General features: G+C 40.5%; 1 protein-coding gene across 1 annotated transcript in view; it reads left to right on the forward strand.

The window, feature by feature from the left end:
• The window catches only part of LOC140482871 (ALK tyrosine kinase receptor-like), a 1,059,465-nt gene that overhangs the window by 693,275 nt on the left and 347,005 nt on the right, over nucleotides 1-19,185 (forward strand). The window contains exons 8-9 of the mRNA XM_072580591.1: nucleotides 7,241-7,341; nucleotides 13,586-13,755. Of these exons, the coding sequence (XP_072436692.1) occupies nucleotides 7,241-7,341; nucleotides 13,586-13,755 (271 nt within the window). The remainder of the gene's footprint in view (nucleotides 1-7,240; nucleotides 7,342-13,585; nucleotides 13,756-19,185) is intronic.

The raw sequence follows: 19,185 nt of genomic DNA on the forward strand, positions 1-19,185 counted from the left end.
GGATTCAATCCATTATGCCGAATACCTCTGTGCATATTAGATAACATCCAATAAACTGCATATGCTTTATTAAGGAATTATATTACTACATGTACAAATTTGAACAGTATGGTGTTTTATTTTCAGGTCCAGAATGCAGACACATAGGTACGGCACAGACTAAACTACTCAATGAAAAGCCACTGGGTTATTATTCCATTTTTATTTCTAATTTCAACCCATATATTTTCACTGGACCAATTTTCAGAATTATCTTCTCTCGTTACAGCAGTAATGTTTTCCTTAATCAAAAACACTGCCCACCATCCCCCCAGCACACCCTCCTATTTGTCTCTCTTTCTATGCTTCCTACACCATCTAAAACCTGGAATATTGAGCTGCCAGTTCTGTCCATCCTTCAGTCAAGTTTCTGTAATTAGTTATGACATCCCAATGTTCTCAAACATGCCTCATGTTCATCGACCTTACCTGTAAGATCCCTTGCATTGAAAGAAATAGTTTAATTCTTCATAGTTACTTCTTTCTCTGACTTGCTCTTGTCTGTCTTTCTAATTAATTGTTATTTTCAGATTCAAAAGTATCCTAATCTACTGTACTGCTTCGGATCCCTCCACACCCCCACTCTAATAGTATACATTGTCCCTTAATAGAATTAGACAATCTTCCAGCTCAGGTATTGATCTCTTTCAGTCTTTTTTGCTCAGATGATCCCAATGATCCAAGAACCTGACTCCCTGAATATTACACACTTCTTCAACCATTGATTAATCTCCTTTATCTTTTTATTCTTTTCTTCATTTGAGCTTGGCACTGGGAGTATATCAGAGCTTACTACTTTCGAGGTTCTGTTTTTTAATCTTCTACCTAATCTCTTATATTCACTTTGTAAAACCTTAATCTTTTCCCTAACTCTATCATTCCTACCAATGTGTACAATAACTTCTGGTTTCTCATTTTCACCTTTAGCAATATACTTCAAACATTTTTAGACGTCCTCATCCTGGCACCAGGAAAGCAACATACTATCCCAGATTCATGCTCACTGCCACGGAATCTCCTGTCTGTGCCCATGATGGGAGAGTCCCCAATAACAATTGTTCTTTTAAATTTTGTCAAAATTAACATAAGATTAATTCTTAGTGCCCATATCCGACTGTCTCTTCTGTTTTCCTTTAAGAGACCAGCCTTTTCAACAGTACAGTCAGTTCTTCTATAACGTAATGGTTGCGTTCTTGTGCAACTCGTTCTCATTATAGCACCCACTCACTCTGAGCCGACCTGGAAGTTCACAGCATATCTGTCTTGCATTACCTTTTTGGACTTTGCCTCCTCAACCAAAGATACCAGGCTCATGTTAGTTCTGGGCTGTATTTCCAGTCAGCGTAGACATAGCCAGGAAGCTTGTCACTGTTGTCAGCAGGCCTCAGTCAAATCAAAAGAGATAACCTTTGTTCGGAGAGTTCCAACACAGGAAATCGAGGGCAGCCTATATGATAGAAGCCTTGCACAAGCTCAGTCCACTGTGTGTGGTGTTTAGAGTCAGGATGCTCTGCTCATGAGGCGTAAGGAGCTGAATATTGGGTAGCGCATCAGCCCTGTCTCTGCCCTTTTATGGGCTGTATTTTATCTGAAATGAAGCCAGGTGTCATGGTCTACACTGCTGATCCTGCAAGAGGATATCCCACATCTGTGTACCTCATCTAGCAGGACATCAAGTTCCCTTCATATAAAATGGGGTGCCAGTTTCTCCCTGTTGTGCCATGTCCCAGGAAAATGCCAGGAATTTTGTAGGGCAGTTCCAAACTGACAGTAAGTGTCTTCATCCAAAATGGGCTTTAAAGGTGATACAGGCACAAGGGATATTGGTCATTCAGCAGAAGTCTGGTTGAGTGGCAACTTGTTCCAGGAATGGCATGTGGAAATATGGGATAGAATTGGTTGTGAGGAATGCTATTGGTGTGGGGTCAGCAGTTAAGAGACAAGTTGATAAGAAATGGCATGAAATCTTGCTAAGCCCCCCTAAAAACTGGACACAGCTCGCACTTTCACCAAAAACAAGTAAGATTCAGCCCACTGATGTCAAGGAAAAAGGCTCAGCGAAAGATGGAGCATGAAATTGCATCTTACCATTCTCTAGCTCAGTGTATTGAGTTTGCAAGCTGATTGTGTCCTGCATACCCAAAACTGACATCCCATTCCTCACTCCTAACCTTTCACCATTAACATCTGCTCTCAGGTGGGAGTGCAGCAGAATGTGCCCTGGAGTAATCCAATTTCCAGTGGAATGGCATACTGAGTTTAACTAATAGGCAATATGTACTATGTTATCTGTTGACGTGCTTGTGTTTTTCAATCACAATTGGATGAAAGATGATGTCAACATCAATCAGGGCTGAGAATCAATCCACTCCAGAGCTTTGTAAAATCAGTACTGCCGGGTCACCATGACCTTGTACTCATCATATTCATTTGTCAGTATTACGGGCAGTGTAGTCTTATTTCAAGGAACAGAAAATCAATCATATTGATATTGCTCTGGTGCATAACCTACTTGTGATTAGAGTCAATTGAAGTAGTTTATTGATGAATGATTCTGTTGCTAAAATTGGAATTTTTTTATATCCTGTACTAAGTACACCCTTTCACGCCTATCTGTACAGGTTCACGGAAATTTAATTCACTGTTTGGTTGGTTAAGCTGACAACCAGTTTTTGGTGGTAGCTCATCTTGGAATGTATGGGATAGTACCCATGCTACCTATCACACACCTCATGGTTCAACATCCATCGCTAATTTGCAGAATTTGTTTTTTTTAATCTGTTCCCCACTTTCCAAATGGTACAATCACATCTTTGAACCATTATCAATCCTTCTTGTCTTTAAGCTTCTGAACCCTCAGCAATTCCTTGATTTTATTTTACATTGTTCTTCTTCCTCCACTCCATAACTTCAAACGGTGTTAGGAAGGTTGATCCCATCTTAGAATATTGAAGTCAAATGAAATCCTAAAAGTAACTCCTGACTTGCATAAACTTCAAAATGTACTGAAGCAAAATACTGCTGATGCTTTGAAGCTGAAATAAAAACAGAAAGTGCTGAAGAAATTCAGCAGGTCTGCCAGCATCTGTAGGGAGAGAAACAAAGTCAACATTTCAATTCTAATGTGATTGTTCTAACAGAACTGAATGGGGCTGGTAAATAGTGGTTTTGATGTTCATGCTGGGATAGGGAATGTGAAGTAGGATTGAGTGGAACCGATTGTAAGAATGACAAGAGAATCATACAAAAAGATTGTTGATGGTGATAAAGGAGAATGGAGATGTGAAATGGGTATAACTAAAGGTGTGTTAAAGAGAAAATGGCCTAGTTCTGCTGACAATAATCTTGCTTTGGCAGATGAAAATCTCAATTTACATGGTTGATGAAATGTGTCTGATTTTTGTAAACATATAAATATATATAGGTTTTGAGAGATTATATGTCAAAATAGTGGCATCTGAGTGTTGATTAATTTTGTGAAAACATTTAAATAATGACTAGGTTAATCAATCCTTCTGCAACCATAATCTAAGCCAGTATGTGTCAGAGTGGCAAGGAACCCCTGACATTGTTCGAAGATTGTTAGATTTGTGTTGGGTTTATGACACAATGTAAACATCAGCTTGTTTTTTGTTCAGGATGAACAAGGATTTATTTTAGCTCAGAAAAAACATAGAGACTGTGGATTTTTTAGCAGTTTTGGAGGAGACCTGTTTGGGGATCAGGAGTGTATTTTACTTTCTCTCCTTGAAAGGAATATATAACACTTCAGAGAATAAGTTACATTGGCAGGCAATTAATTTGTGCAACTTAAGACCAGGAGTGTTTAGTTAGAAATCTGCAGCATGTTGAAAACAGAGGTAGACTAAGCTCTCCGGTTTGTCAATATACATGTGAAAGTGTTTCACAGTTCACAGGAAAGAACTGGGAAAGGTCAGTTAAATTTAAAGGTTTGAGACAGATCCTCTGAATTTGATGCTATATGGTGACAATATTGGTGAATAGGTGAAAATTTGTTTAGCAGTGTATTTTAACATTTTTCTGCATTGTGTTCTAATATTGAAATAACTTAGCGTAGTTTACTTGATCACTTTTCCTTTTTTGTAGGAAACTTGTATTCCATTCTAAAAGAATATCTGCAGTCTTGCATGTCTGCTTCTCAGCAAATTTCCATCACGTTAACTGAAAGATAATACCAAACCAGATTTCATTCTGGGGTTCACCTGTCCAGTAGTTGTAACAGCTAGGATCATAGCAATGCCCCTATTAGCTTGTGACAAAGTTAACTGCTTGTCCTGGAACAGCACCAGGGTCACCAATAAACCATAAATTATTTAATGTGCAATTTGCTAACCCATTATACAATGATAGACAAACCTTCTGTTTTACTCTTTGCCCCTTTACATCATGAACAACATGAATCTCCAATCTCGACATTCACTGCTTATTCTGGATTCTAAGGTGTTCACAGCTGTGCCTGCATTTTCCTGCTGACAGTTTAAATTTCTTGAAGATTGTGCCAACTCTCATCATTTTTTGGCTTCCAATTGCCAACTTCCTTTATTGTCTCCCCAGTGAGTTACCAATGGGATTCTTTCTATCAAACATGTCTAGAAGATAAATAATTATGGAGAAGGCTGTTTGTCTTAGAGATACTTTGTATCCTTTGATCAGCACCTGCATACTTGCAGTAATAGTTGAAATTAGCGAACTTGTTTATTGACATGGTACAACAAGAGGACCGTGTTCCCAAAGGAAGCTATTGGCAATTGAGCAATGTGTGAATACCTGACTCAATATAACCCTAAATCAGTCATTAACAATCATACAATTTAATGATATTTAAATTTGGCCATGCAGCACCTGTGCTTTGGGCATTAACTGGCCTCCTATGCCTCCTATGTGGCAGACAGAAAGCACATGATAAATCCAGGTTGAAAGTGTGTCTTGCAAACATATTGATTTTGACTTCTTATCCCTCCTTTCCATCCTCCTATTCCATTCCACTCATGCAATTAAAGTGATCAACTCAGATATTGCGGGTTGAAGTCAAGATACAAAACCACCTGGTGTCAGCATTGATTTTTGCTCAGTTATTTCCTTTGTTTGAGAGATCGTAAGAAGATGTAGAATGTGAAATATGTCATGTTGGTGCGGTAGAGAATCTTTTTCAGGCCATGAATAAGCCCCATCTCTAAAGGAGCAAAAAGTAAGCTGTACTAGTTGTAACTTGTGTTGCAACTAAGATTGAAAAGTTCCAATTTTCCAGCTAATACCTTTATTCCAATAAGCAAAATGCACTCCACAAAATAAAATACTGCTCTCTTTTTTGTTGATTAGATTACCTACAGTGTGGAAACAGGCCTTTTAGCCCAACAAATCCACACCAACTCTCCAAAGAGTAACCCACCCAGACCCATTCCCCCACCCTGATTATGGGCAATCTAGAATGTCCAGTTCACCTAATCTGCACATCTTTCGATTGTGGGGGGAAGCTGGAGCATCTAGAGGAAACCCACGCAAACATGGGGAGAATGTGCAAACTCCACACAGTCACCCAAGGCACTATGAGGAAGCAATGCTAACCACTGAGCCATGAAAGTTCTGCACATACACATATAATACAGTGCTAGTTTGATGTAGTTGGCAGCACATAAGAAGGTAAGAATATAAAAAGGAGCACTTTTAATGCCTCCTGTCTGCTCTGCATGTTAAAAAAGATTATTGCCCAACCAATTTGACCGTAAATCCACTTTCCTGCCTTGTTCCCCATAACCTTTGGCCCCTTTGTCAATCAAAAATCTGTCTGACTCATCCTTGAATATATTCAATGATATATTGTCTCTTGGGTACTCATCGAGCTGACATTCAAGTCCAGTGCTTTGCAAGTCTGGATTTTCAATAGGTCCCTGCAATTGTTCGGTGTAGTTCTAGCCAGTTTCACTAGTTAGTGATCCATGGCATACTCAGAAGAAGAAGAAGCAGTTCTCTGGGTATGCTAGCTTACATTCCCCTGTCAGTGAATACCACCAACAATTGTTTAACTTATTGCTGAATCTGCAAGCTTGCTGAGCACAAAATAGAAACACAGTGATTGAAAAGCAACATAATTAATCAGTCTTGAATCAATTTAAGATATAATAGAGCTCTTAAGCTAATGTAAGTTTTTAGACATGGTATTTGTTTAAATACATTTATATTATATAGAGTACAGATAATTTTATATTTTTATATTCATTCCTCGGACGTGGGTTTTGCTGACAAGGCTAGCATTTATTGCTCATTCCAAGATTCCCTTAACTGAATCTATATAGAAGTCAGACTGGACATGGATGGCAAACTTTCTTCCTTAAAGAACTTTGTGAGCCAAAGCAGTTTTTTTAAATGATAATCTGGAAGTTTAGAGGTCATCATTAGTGAGAATAGCTCCACATTCCAGATTCAATTTATTAATTGAATTTGATCTGTAGTTACCATGATGAAATTTGAACTTTTTACCTTACTCCTGAGTCTATGCCTCTGGAATGGTCGTGTATTAATATAACCAATATGCTGTGATTGTAAATTTATATTTTCTTAATACATATAAATATTATTTACATGATATAAATGCATCTTTATATAAATACCTAAGTAATTATGCATTTTTTTTATTTGAGGGTTTTATTTCACAAGGAGAAAAACATTGAGCCTGTAAAAATCCAATTGATCCACACAGCTTAAATGTATTCACATCAACTACTTCCAAACATTCATTTCATACAAAACACAACCTTGCTGAGACTTCTACTGAGAGAGATTACTCATTGTTAGGTTCTTCACATCACTGTTTGTAGCAGCTTTATCGGTGATACACGACTTACATGTAAGTACTGTATAGATGGAAAAGCCAAGATTGCTACCTTATCTCCAGAATCATTCTCATGGGAATTTCTTAAGCTGTGTTCATATTCACACCCATACCTTTTAGGAACTAACCACGCATCTGCTGCATACAGACCAGTTTTGTGAGAGATCAATTCAGTTGTTTAGAGTAGTCAAAGCTATTTGGGCTGAAAGCAACATGACTGTAATGAGAAACAGCAGCTGCTGTAATAAAGGAAACCTGCACTTCAGTAGTAATAAGTTTTTAAAGGTAAACGATTGTTCTACCTGGAGAGATTACAATTCATGTACTTTTTAATTTGTGCTTTTTCTTCAGGTCATGCCCTGTTCCTGAATACCAGGGAGAGTCTGATAGCTGACTTCAGTGAGTTGAGAAGCCCAATTTTTCCAACTCCTATCAGGAACTCTGCATGTGAGGCAAGTCTACTGTTTTTGCTTTCCCCAAAGGCTCATCACTGTGTTTCCAAACAATTATTTGTTTGTTCACATAAATGAAATGTGCCAGCAAATCATACTTCTTTGAAGACCTCACTTTGATCCATAATCCATCATCTGCCCATCCAGAGAACGAATTGTCAAGAAATTAATACAAAAGCAAAATGCTGTGAATTGTGGAAATCTGAAATTACAACAATCAGGTAGGTGATGGAAAACACAATAATAGTATCTCTGATAGTATCTCTGATAAGGGAAACAGAGTTAACTATTCAAGTCTGTTGATGAGGGACAGATCTAAAATGTTGAGCAAGGTAAACTGAAGTCCATCGCAGTGGGAACCAGGCTTAGTTAAATCGAGGAGAAGTCCCATGTCAGTCTCCAATCATCAGGAAGTCCCCATGGTGGCCACCTTAGTGCCTGAAGGTCATTTAATTCTGTTGAGTCTCCCTCATGACTTGATGGAGTTTCTCCACTGGTTCTCTGACTGGTCATTTGTTTTCTTGACAGAATCCCAGCTATTTGTCCCACAGATGTTGAATCCTGTTGAACTCTCCCAACATTTTAGGTTTTTTGACGAACATAACTAAATAGTCAGCCATGAGCTGCAAATATTGGTGGCTATTTGGATCTTTTTTTTTGGAATTTTCCACTAGTTTAGACATTGCTGAAATTGCACTGCATTTATAACCATATTTTTGATACTGACACCATTTAAAACTTGTTTTAATAGTTTTATATATTTATGAACCAGAGTACATGTGGTACAAGGATAGAGTCAGACAAACAAGTACCTAATTATCTGACTCATTCTTCCTTGCCTGATGAATTGTGAAAAGACTATTGTCAAACAAATCATGTTGATTCACACAATTTCTGATGCTGCACCATGAGCATAGCCACTCTGAGCTAAAATTCATCCAGAATGTGCATTCATGAGAACATTTGGATCAAATGCTGGCAAATGGGACTAGGTCAGATTGGGATGCCTGGTCAGCATGGAAGAATTGGACTGATGGCTCTGTTTCTGTGCTGTATAAACCCATGACCCCTAATGGGTCAAATGGACAACACTATTCAATCCCTTCTTAAGGTCCTTTCTGTCTTGCATACCAATGGTCAATCAATTAGTTTAGTCCATGTAATATTAAGAAATGACTGAGGACACAGCAAAGACTGGGAATCCTTAAAGATTTCCAGCTGTACTGACCAAATTAACATGGTCATCTCTGCCCTGTACAATGAACAAGAATAAGATGTATGTGATAGCAGAGCAGAGCTTGTTTTATTTTTTAACAGTTGTAAATTTAATTTATACAAGAAAAAACATTTTAGGAAATATTTGCTGAAGCTCCATTGTTTGTGGAAGTAGGCAAAAGTAGGACATTAGCCCACAATTGCAATTCCTGATGAAATTCCCTGAAACGTTGATTCTCCTGCTCCTCAGATGCTGGCTGACCAGCTGTGCTTTTCCAGCACTACACTCTCAACTCTGATCTCCAGCATTTGCTGACCTCACTTTCTCCACAACTGCAAGTACCCAATTTCACAACGGACAATTTTCAGGCTTAGCATGTGGTGACACTACTGGTACAACTATTAACATGCAACGATCTCATCACTTTTGATCAATTATTGCATAGTTGAAACACCAACTGTGTGTAGATGACTGTCCTTATTTGTTGCGTACACATTGCGAAATGGATAGTACACTCGAAAGTCTCCTTGGACTATGTGCCGCCTTGAAAATTCTTCAGTGCACACCTGCACCAAGTGAATGGTGGATGATATGTTTTCAGATGGGTTCCAATCAGTCTAAGCTTTCATGGGCATGTAGATTTCTCTTAAGGGTTTAGCCTGGTAAAGGAAGCTACCATTAAGAAAAAGGAAAAGGTAAAGTGATCAATTTATTCTAAAACAAATTTGAAGTGCATTTAGTCTGCCATTTCTCTCGCAGAGTTAAAATGTGTATTATTCTAAAGAAGGTTTTCAGCAAAATAAGTATTGCAAAGTTAGGTATTTCACAATAATATTACAACCAATTTGCCCAATCTTTGTTTTTTAATTCCTTCATGAAAAATTCAAGACCTTTCACCTGCTCAAAAGCCTAGATATTGATTATATATGTTTCACCAGGAAACCTGAAGAGTTCCCCACACAGCTGACTGTGTGCAGTTTGCAGAATCTCTCAACATTACAGAGAGTTCCCTCTTGTTATTCAAGCTGCAATCTTTTATCTTATTATATGGCACCATTTCTGTACTCTGTATTAGAAAAGACTTCAAAACCAACTAAAGCATTTTGAATGCTGAAATCAGGTCATCTTTCATAAACTATTACTGAAAGCTTATATTTCCTTGAACAAGCATTAGTCAGAGTGAAAGAATGAGCACCTGTAATTGCTTTGAACAAACAAGGCATAAATTTAATTACATGTGATTGAAAAATGTATTTTTCCTGAAGTGTATTATAGTGGAAAGCTTATTACTGGGGCTTTTCTCAAAGAGAAACCAAGCTGAAATTTGTAAATTTAGGAAAACAGAGCAAGATAATTAAGTCATCCCAGTTTCAAGTTTCGTGCTTAAGAAGCTAATTACGGCGCATCAGTAATGATCGAGTTTGACAAGTAGAAGCAGTGTTCATCCATTACTTTATTTTTGAGTAGACAGTAGAATCTTTGACTACAAATGTCAGCTCCCTAGTGTGTGGTTCATGACGCCCTCCCCCTCCATTTTGCCTTCAAATTGTTGTCTGTGGCACACTTCTGGTGCTGTCTACTTTGGACACCATTTTAGTCAGGACGTCAATACACAAGTATGAGTATCCACCAGAGGTATGCAGTACAGGATCAATAGATAAGAAGGCCTGTTGATTTCACATCAGTGCTGCTGTTTGAGAATTCAGCACTGCACTGAAGCCCTCTCTTTGCCCTGCACAGTCAAACACATGTTCAACAGCAGGGAGGACCTCCTACCAACACTACTTTAAGGATGTGAAGCTAACTGTACATTAGTTGCCAATTGATTTATACTGACTGTGGCTGAGTGAAGAATTGTTTGGTAGTGTTCAGTGATGCTCATCATTGCTGAAGTCTGCAGGGAGTGGACTGGGATGTGTTGAAGAGCTTTGTGCTGTCTTCAAATATTTAGTGCAGACCATTTGCTCCCACACAAGGAAGCAGTGTCCCCTTAGGCATTTAAGGGAGAATGAGAATAGGTGACAAGAAACAGGAGAAGCTATTAGATGAAGGATGTGGAGGAATGGGGGAGGGAGGGCTGGTGATGTGGAGATGTAGTAGGGGGAAAGGCTTTTACAGCAGGGGGCCATCAACAGCAGGCACAGTATGCATTTGAAGATATGTTCACTGGCATGACCACTCCTGTGGGGTGATTGAACTCAGCACTGCATCCATGTTCTCAGACAAGAGTCCTGGCAATGACTATTATAGCTGTCTTTGTCAGGGGGAGGCAATGGCCTCATGGTATTATCACTGGATTATTAATCCAGAGAACCAGGTAATATTCTGGGGAGCTGGGTTTAAAACCTGCCATGGCAGATGATGGAATTTGAATTCCATAAAAATCTGGAATTAAGAGTCTAATAATAACCATAAATTGTTAGAGAAAAAAAACCATCTGGTTCACAAAAGACCTTTAGGGGAGAAAACTTCCATCCTTAACCTCATCTGGCCCAAGTGTGACTCCAGACCCACAACAATGTGGCTGAATCTTAACAATTAGGGATGCGCAATAAATGCTAGTCTAGCCAGTGATGCCCTCATTCCATGAATAAAACGTGTGTCCAGTTGTCCATCACGTATAGGCAAACACTCATACCAATACAAACGTGAGTTTTAATCAAACACAAAAGGGAACGAAACCACGCTAACTGAGGCTGAATGTCATTCACACAATACCAATCAGATTTAAGCATCATGACCAAAAAATATAGAATGGTATGCCAAACCCAGGGCTCTACTGTTGGAAGCAGGTGTCAGTGAGTTTCTGTCTGGCTTATACTATCTGTTGCAGCTGAGCTTTGTCCTGGATAATGTCAGCTTCTTGTATCAAAATGTCAGCATCCTCCTTCTCCTCCTCAGAGGCCTGCTCCTGTTCCCACAATTCTTCAGCATCTAGCTCATTTCCAACTCTAATTGTGTAGAGCACCACATGCCAGGATGAGCAAAACACCTTGTAATGACAATAACTGAGGGCAGGCCCAGGCAGGCCCAAGCAGAAGAATTGCATCCTCAGCAGTCCATGCTCTGCTCCACCACTGCACTGGTTCACGCTGGAGTGGCATTATCTCTGCAGTCCAAAGCAGTGAGGTGTCACACTGAGTAGTTGTCCCTCATTAATCAGCCTTGTAAGAACCAGAATGGTATCCGTGTACCAGAATGTACAGATAGTAGCAAATGCCAGGGTTGTGGGCACACATCTCCAAGAAGTGGTAAGCGGTAATCACCTGAAAAGTTATGGAATGGAATCGGATTCTGTTGATGAATTCCACAGCATTGAGGTATGGCCCTCTCAGGTCAAGCACATGCAAGCAATAGCACTATGTATCTAGGGGAGCCTTCATATTTTTCCCAATCCAATTGCCCAAACTGCAGCACTGACCTCGCCTTTGGAGAACAAAGTTAACCAGTATGACCTTATACAGATGGGATTAGGCACTGCGTTGATAGTTTCTGGGTGCATAACCGAGGAATACTAACCAGGCCACTCATCTCTCAGAGTGATCTAATGCTGCTGGGTTTGCTATCTGTTCTGCTCCTCCTCCTTCCATCTATACCTCTTTCGGTAGGTAGTCACAGTGACCAATATGCACCCATAGATCGTAGACCCCAGATGGGCGTCATTCAGAGCAAGCAGGGAGCTACATCTGATTGATACACTATTATCTGTTTTACTTGTCAAGGTTTTCTGATGTCTCACCTATTTGACAAGTTTGGTCAGATGGGAGTCTGAAAATCTTCCAGGATTCTGCTCCCTTCATTAGCTGTGCCCCTACTTTGTCAGTGCAACTGAATAGAAAATCGACCTTATGATGTGATGCTACCTTAACAGGGCATTATCGGGGTATTGTATTAGAGAACGTAAAATATTGAATGATGCTATCAACTCTGCAATACTGAAAGTATGTCTCAAGCACACACCAATGTTATAGTGTTCAGGAAAAGAGCAGCAAATGGAGACTAACTGACATTAATAAACTATTGTTCAATGATACTCCAATAATGTGGTATTGAACTGGTCACAACTGGAATTTATATGCAAATGGTTAGTTGGTTAATATTAGCTCGTGAAAGGTAATTAGACAATTGATATAATGAATACATGGGAAAAGGAGAACAGTATTCAATTGAGTCACTTGGGGAAATGTAATATAAAGTGTACCATTTCTTAATGATTCTTATTGATTAAGTCTGCAAATTGTACATAGTTTTACAACTTGGCAATATTACACTTCAGCTTGACTTTCTCATCTATGGTTCAACTGGCTCAGGCCTTGTAGAGAAGCAGATTGCTGATACTTCTGTCCCTTTGTGATTCCAGTAGTGGGGTGTTGCTATGCTATAAGGGATAAGGTTTAGGTCTATGATGGACACTTAACATTAGATTAACCAAATAAAGAAATCATTTCCCTTTTTGTATAGCTTTTTAAATCCTCACAGTAGCTCAAAGCACTTCAAATCATTTGGAAGTGTAGTCACTCTTGTCATAGGTATTGTAAAGTTACTTCTGTTTTCCTGAAAGGGGCTGAACATAAGACAGCTTATGAGAGATACATTTCATTTGATCTCTGTTTCAATCCCTTATGTTAGTAAATTGTTGTCACTTCAAGCATGAAGGACTAGAAAACTAGATAGATCTGTAGCTCTGGAGGAGGATCTCCTGTTAAGAGATTGAGAAAGGAAAGCATGCCTCAAATTATGCATTTTCTTAAATGACTGTAATAAGAGAAGCTTCACCATCAAATCAGCACTTTCCTTCTCCTTCTGCTTCTATTTGTTTCCCTGCCTCAGTGCAACATTGTACCTCCACTTGTGTTTGTGCACACCACGATTAAGACACAAGAGGATAATTTAGCTTTGGTTTCAATGGTGCCTCGTTTTGTAATTTCCTCCACCCTCAGTTTGCCAATGAAACATGGCAGTATAGCTTGTTTATTGTATGAATTTAAACACAGACTCTGATTGTATGTGTATCTTTTTTATATGCAGGTTCGCATGTCGCTATGTTTGTACGGAACACTAATGGGAAATCTTTCTTTCTTGGTTGTGGAAAACAAGACGGATCAGGAATATGTCAGGACACTGTGGGAATTTGCAAATATTACTGGCTTGGGAAGCTGGCAAAAGGCAACATTGAAATTGCCAGATGTGTCTGACAGGTATAGTGTTTTCTTATTTACATGTGAGAAATGGTCCAGCCCTCTTACTCAGCCAGGAAATTGTCCATCGTGCTGCTTACTTTAGCTCACAGTTTATGTGTCTATTCATGATATGTAGAAAATAAGGCTTGTATTCATTAGATTTATTTATTTATTGACACGTGTATTACAAGTACAGTGAAAAATGATGTTTTGTGTCACCACACCTCAGCGCCATCTTGAAACACAGAATATAAAGCCAGAAAATGCAGCAATAGAGTTCATCTTCATATTTCCTTCTTGTTTCGGGCTCTGGGGTCTTTAGAGTGGGCTCGAGTATGATCATCGCCTCCACCAGCACTCCTGCGACCTCCGTGCCCTGACTGAACCATTGACCCAACTCCGATCTCCTCCATCCCAACCCCGAGACTGCCAGGCCTGAGCCAGAGCTGGTCATCGGCCTGGGGCTAATCTCCATACCCAAGCCGAAGTCACCCACACAAGGCAGTTGGCCAGCCCTGAGACCTGCCGCCCCTTTGGACATTCAGCAGCCCCACTGACACCATTGCCACCACTGTGACTGAGCCCATCACAGAAAGCGAAAAGGTCAAAGAAAAGCATGAGAAAAGGTAAAAAGAAAAAGAAAGGTGTATAAAGAAAGGAGTGGATAAGCTCAGGGTTCAGAAGGCCAAGTGCTGCCTACCCCGCCATCATTTATATAGTACCCTTCACAACTTCAGCGTGTTTCAAGATGTTTTATAACTATTACTTGCTTTATATTGCAGTCACTATTGTAATGTAGATACCATGGCAGATAAATAGTACACAGTAAGCTCTCACAAACTGCAATGAGAGGACAAGATCATTTGTTTTTGTAATGTTGATTTAGTGATAGATCCTAATCAAGACATTAGGGATAATTCCAGTGCTCTTCTTTGCTCGGGAAGTGTGGCATCTTTAACACTTTGAGAGCACAGACAGATCCTCTCTTTAACAGCACACCTGAAATACAACACCTCTCACACAGCAGCACACCTTGCTCATGTTTGTGGATCGAGGCAGAAACCTGCAGGTTTTTGATTTGGAGTTCAGTGACCTACCAGTCCGGCATTCCCGATGAAGGGCCTTTGCCCGAAAGTCCATTCTCCTGCTCCTTGGATGCTGCCTGACCTGCTGTGCTTTTCTAGTGCCACACTCTCGACTCTAATCTACAGCATCTGCAGTCCTCACCTTCACCTACCACTCCGGCATGGCTAGTGACTATAAGACATAGGAGTGGAAGTAAGGCCATTCAGCCCATGAAGTCCACTCCACTATTCAATCATGGCTGATGGGTATCTCAATGCCACTTACCCACACTCTTTCTGTATCCCTTAATTCCTTGCAAGATTAAGAACGTATCAATCTCTGTCTTGAAGACATTTAATGTCCTGGCCTCCACTGTGCTCTGTGGCAATGAATTCCACAGGCCCACCACTCTCTGTCTGAAGAAATGTCTCCTCATTTCCATTTTAAATTGACCCCCCTCTAATTCTGAGGCGATGCCCAAGGGTGCTAGTATCCCTGCCTGTTGGAAACAAATTCCCAGCATCCACCCTTTCTCCCTTTCTAAACCATGCATTATCTTGCCAGTTTCTATTAGATCTCCCCTCAACCTTCTAAACTCTAATGAATACAATCCCAGGGTTCTCAGCCGTTCATCATATGTTAGGCCGACCATTCCAGGGATCATCCATGTGAATCTCCACTGGACACGCTCCAGTGCCAGTATGTCCTTCCTGAGGTGTGGGGCCCAAAATTGGACACAGTATTCCAAATGGGGCTTAACCAGAGCTTTATAAAGTCTCAATAGTGCATTGTTGCCTTTACACTCCAACCCTCTTGAGATAAGTGACACCATACATTTGCTTTCTTAATCACGGACTCAACCTGCATGTCAACCTTTACAGAATCCTAGTCTAATACTCCAAGTTCCCTTTGTATATTGGCTTTATGAATTTTCTCTCCGTTTAGAAAATAGTCCATGCCTGTATTCTTTTTTCCAAAGTGCAACACCTCACATTTGCTCACATTGAATTTCATCAGCCATTTCCTGGACCACTCTCCTAAACCATCTAAATCTTTCTGCAGCCTCCCCACCTCCTCAGTACTACCTGCCTGTCCACCTAACGTCGTACCATCGGCAAACTTCGCCAGAATGCCCCCAGTCCCTTCATCCAGATCATAAATATATAAAGTGAACAGCTGCAGCCCCAACACTGAACCCTGCGGGACACCACTTGTCACTATCTGCCATTCTGAAAAAGATCCTTTTATCCCAACTCTCTACCTTCTGTCAGATAACCGATCCTCAATCCATGCCAGTAGCTCACCTCAAACACCATGGGCCCTCAACTTACTCAGCAGCCTCCCGTGAGGAACCTTATCAAACTCCTTTTTGAATTCTAGGTAGATAACATCCACAAGGTTTCTCTGGTCTAACCTTCTTGTTACTTCTTCAAAGAATTCTAACAGGTTTGTCAGGCACGACCTCCACTTACTAAATCCATGCTGACTTGTTCTAATCCAACCCTGCACTTCCAATTATTAAGAAATCTCATCCTTAACGATGGACTCTAGAATTTTACCTACAACCCAGGTTAGGTTAATTGGCCTGTAATTTTCCATCTTTTGTCTCGATCTTTTTGTGAACAAGGGGGTTACAACAGTGAGTTTCCAATCATCTGGGACTTTCCCTGACTCCAGTGATTTTTGAAAGATTGCAACCAATGCCTCCGCTATTTCTTCAGCCACTTCCCTCAGGATGTAGCCCATCTAGGCCAGGAGATTTGTCAATGTTTAGACCTTTTAGCTTTTTGAGCACTTTCTCTTTTGTAATGGCTACCACACTCAACTCTGCCCCTTGACTCTCCTAAATTGTTGGGATGTTACTCATGTCGTCCACTGTGAAGACTGACACAAAGCATTTATTAAGTTCTTCAATTATTTCCTTATCTCTCATTACTAGCCTTCCTCCTTAATTTGGAATGCCCAATTTCTACTTTTGCCTCTCTTTTGTATTGAAATAAACTTTTACTATCATTTCTATTATTACTGGCTAGCCTACCTTCATATTTGATCCTCTCCTTCCTTATTTCTCTCTTTGTTATCCTCTGTTTGTTTCTGTAGTCTTCCTATTCATCTGATTTCCCAGTGCTCTTGGCCACTTTATAGGCTCTCTCTTTTTCTTTGATACATTTTCTGATTTCCTTTGTCAGCCATGGCTGTCTTATACCCCATGCACCTTCCCCTAGATAATTTTTTTTTGGAATGAACGTCTGTACTGTGTCCTCAATTACACCCAGAAACCCCTGCCATTGTTACTCTACTGTCTTCCCCGCTAGGCTCTGCTTCCAGTCAATTTTCGTCAGTTCCTCTCTCATGCCCCTGTAATTACCTTTATTAAACTGTAAGACCATTACATCTGATTTTGCCTTCTCTCTATCAAACTGCAGATTGAACACTGCTATATTATGATCACTGCCTCCGAAGTATTCCATGACTTTAAGATCCTTTATAAAGTCTGGTTCATTACATAGTACTAAGTCCAGAATAGCCTGCTCCCTTGTGGGCTCCATCACAAGCTGTTCCAAAAAGCCATCCTGTAGGCATTCCATGAATTCCCTTTCTTTGGATCCACCGGCAACATTATTCACCCAGTCCACCTGCATGTTGAAGTCCCCCATGATCACCGTGATCTTGCCTTTCTGACATGCCCTATCTATTTCCTGGTACATCTCGCGCCCCTGGTCCTGACCACTACTGGGTGGTCTGTACATAACTCCCATTATGGTTTTTTGTCTTTGTGGTTCCTCAACTCCACCCACACAGACTCCACATCATCTGACCCTATGTCATACAGTGCCATAGATTTAATTTCATTCTTAACTAACAAGGCAACCCTGCCCCCTCTGCCCATCTCCCTGTCTTTTCGATATGTTGTAAAGCCTTGGATGTTTAACTGCCAGTCCTGGCCCCCCTGCAACCACATCTCTGTGATGCCTAAGACATCATCATGATTCACGATGATTCATGTCATTAATTCATCTACTCTATTACAAATGCTTCGAGCATTCAGATAAAGCACCTTAATGCTAATTTTCTTATCCTCATGATTTCCATCACTTCTATTAGTGTGTCCAAAGTTATCCTTCCTTTTTGCTTCATTCCTAGTCTGCCTTGGACTTAAACCCTGCACACATGCTAACCTGCTGCTTATCTTTCTACTTGACACCATACTCCCTGTTACTTTCCCTTTCCCTTTCCCTTCCCCCCGACTCACAAGTTTAAAGTTCTAGTGACCACCCTATTTATCCTTTTCACCAGAACACTGGTTCCTCATTGGTTCAAGTGGAGACTGTCCCATCAGTACAGATCGCCCCAGTTCCCAAACTGATGACAATATCCCATGAAATGGAATCCGTCTTTCCCAAACCAATCTCATAGCCACGTGTTTACTTCACTAATTTTCTTATCCCGATGCCAATTAGCACATGGCTCAGGTAGTAATCCAGAGATTATGACCCTCAAGGACTGTTCTTCAATTTCCTTCCTAGTGCTTGATACTCCCCAAAACAGGTCCTTCTTCCTAGCCTTGCCTATATTGTTTGTGCCAGTGTGGACTACAACAACTGAATCCTCTCTCTCCCAGTCTAATATCCTTTCAAGCGGTCGGAGATGTCCTGCACCCTGGTACTGGGCAGGCAACACACCATGTGGGACTCTCGATCCAGCTCACAAAGGATACTGTCTGTCCCCCTAATTATACAATCCCCTATAACAGCTTCCCCCTCTTAAATGGCCTTCTGCACCATGGTGCCGTGGTCAGCTGGCTCATCCTGTCCACAGCCCTTTTCCTCATCCATACAGGGAGCAAAAATCTCATACCTGTTGGACAAGGTCAAGGGCTGAGACTCCTCCACTCCTGATCTCAGAATCCCCCTACCTGCCTCACTTACAGTCACATCCTGTTGTTCCTGATCACTAACCAAATTTGAATTACTTTGAGTCATAGAGATGTACAGCATGGAAACAGATCTTTCAGTCCAACTTATCCATGCTGACCAGATATCCCAACCCAATCTAGTCCCACCTGCCAGCACCTAGCCCATATCCCTCCAAACCCTTCCTATTCATATACCCATCCAAATGCCTTTTAAATGTTGCAATTGTGCCAGCCTCCACCACTTCCTTTGGCAGCTCATTCCATACAGGTACCACCCTCTGTGTGAAAAAGTTGCCCCTTAGGTCTCTTTTATATCTTTCCCCTCTCACCCTAAACCTATGCCCTCTAGTTCTGGACTCCCCGACCCAAGGGAAAAGACTTTGTCTATTTATCCTATCCATACCCCTCATTATTTTGTAAACCTCTATAAGGTTACCCCTCAACCTTCGATACTACAGGGAAAACAG

Source organism: Chiloscyllium punctatum, chromosome 11 (assembly GCF_047496795.1).
Source record: "Chiloscyllium punctatum isolate Juve2018m chromosome 11, sChiPun1.3, whole genome shotgun sequence".
In the NCBI taxonomy this organism is placed as follows: domain Eukaryota; kingdom Metazoa; phylum Chordata; class Chondrichthyes; order Orectolobiformes; family Hemiscylliidae; genus Chiloscyllium; species Chiloscyllium punctatum.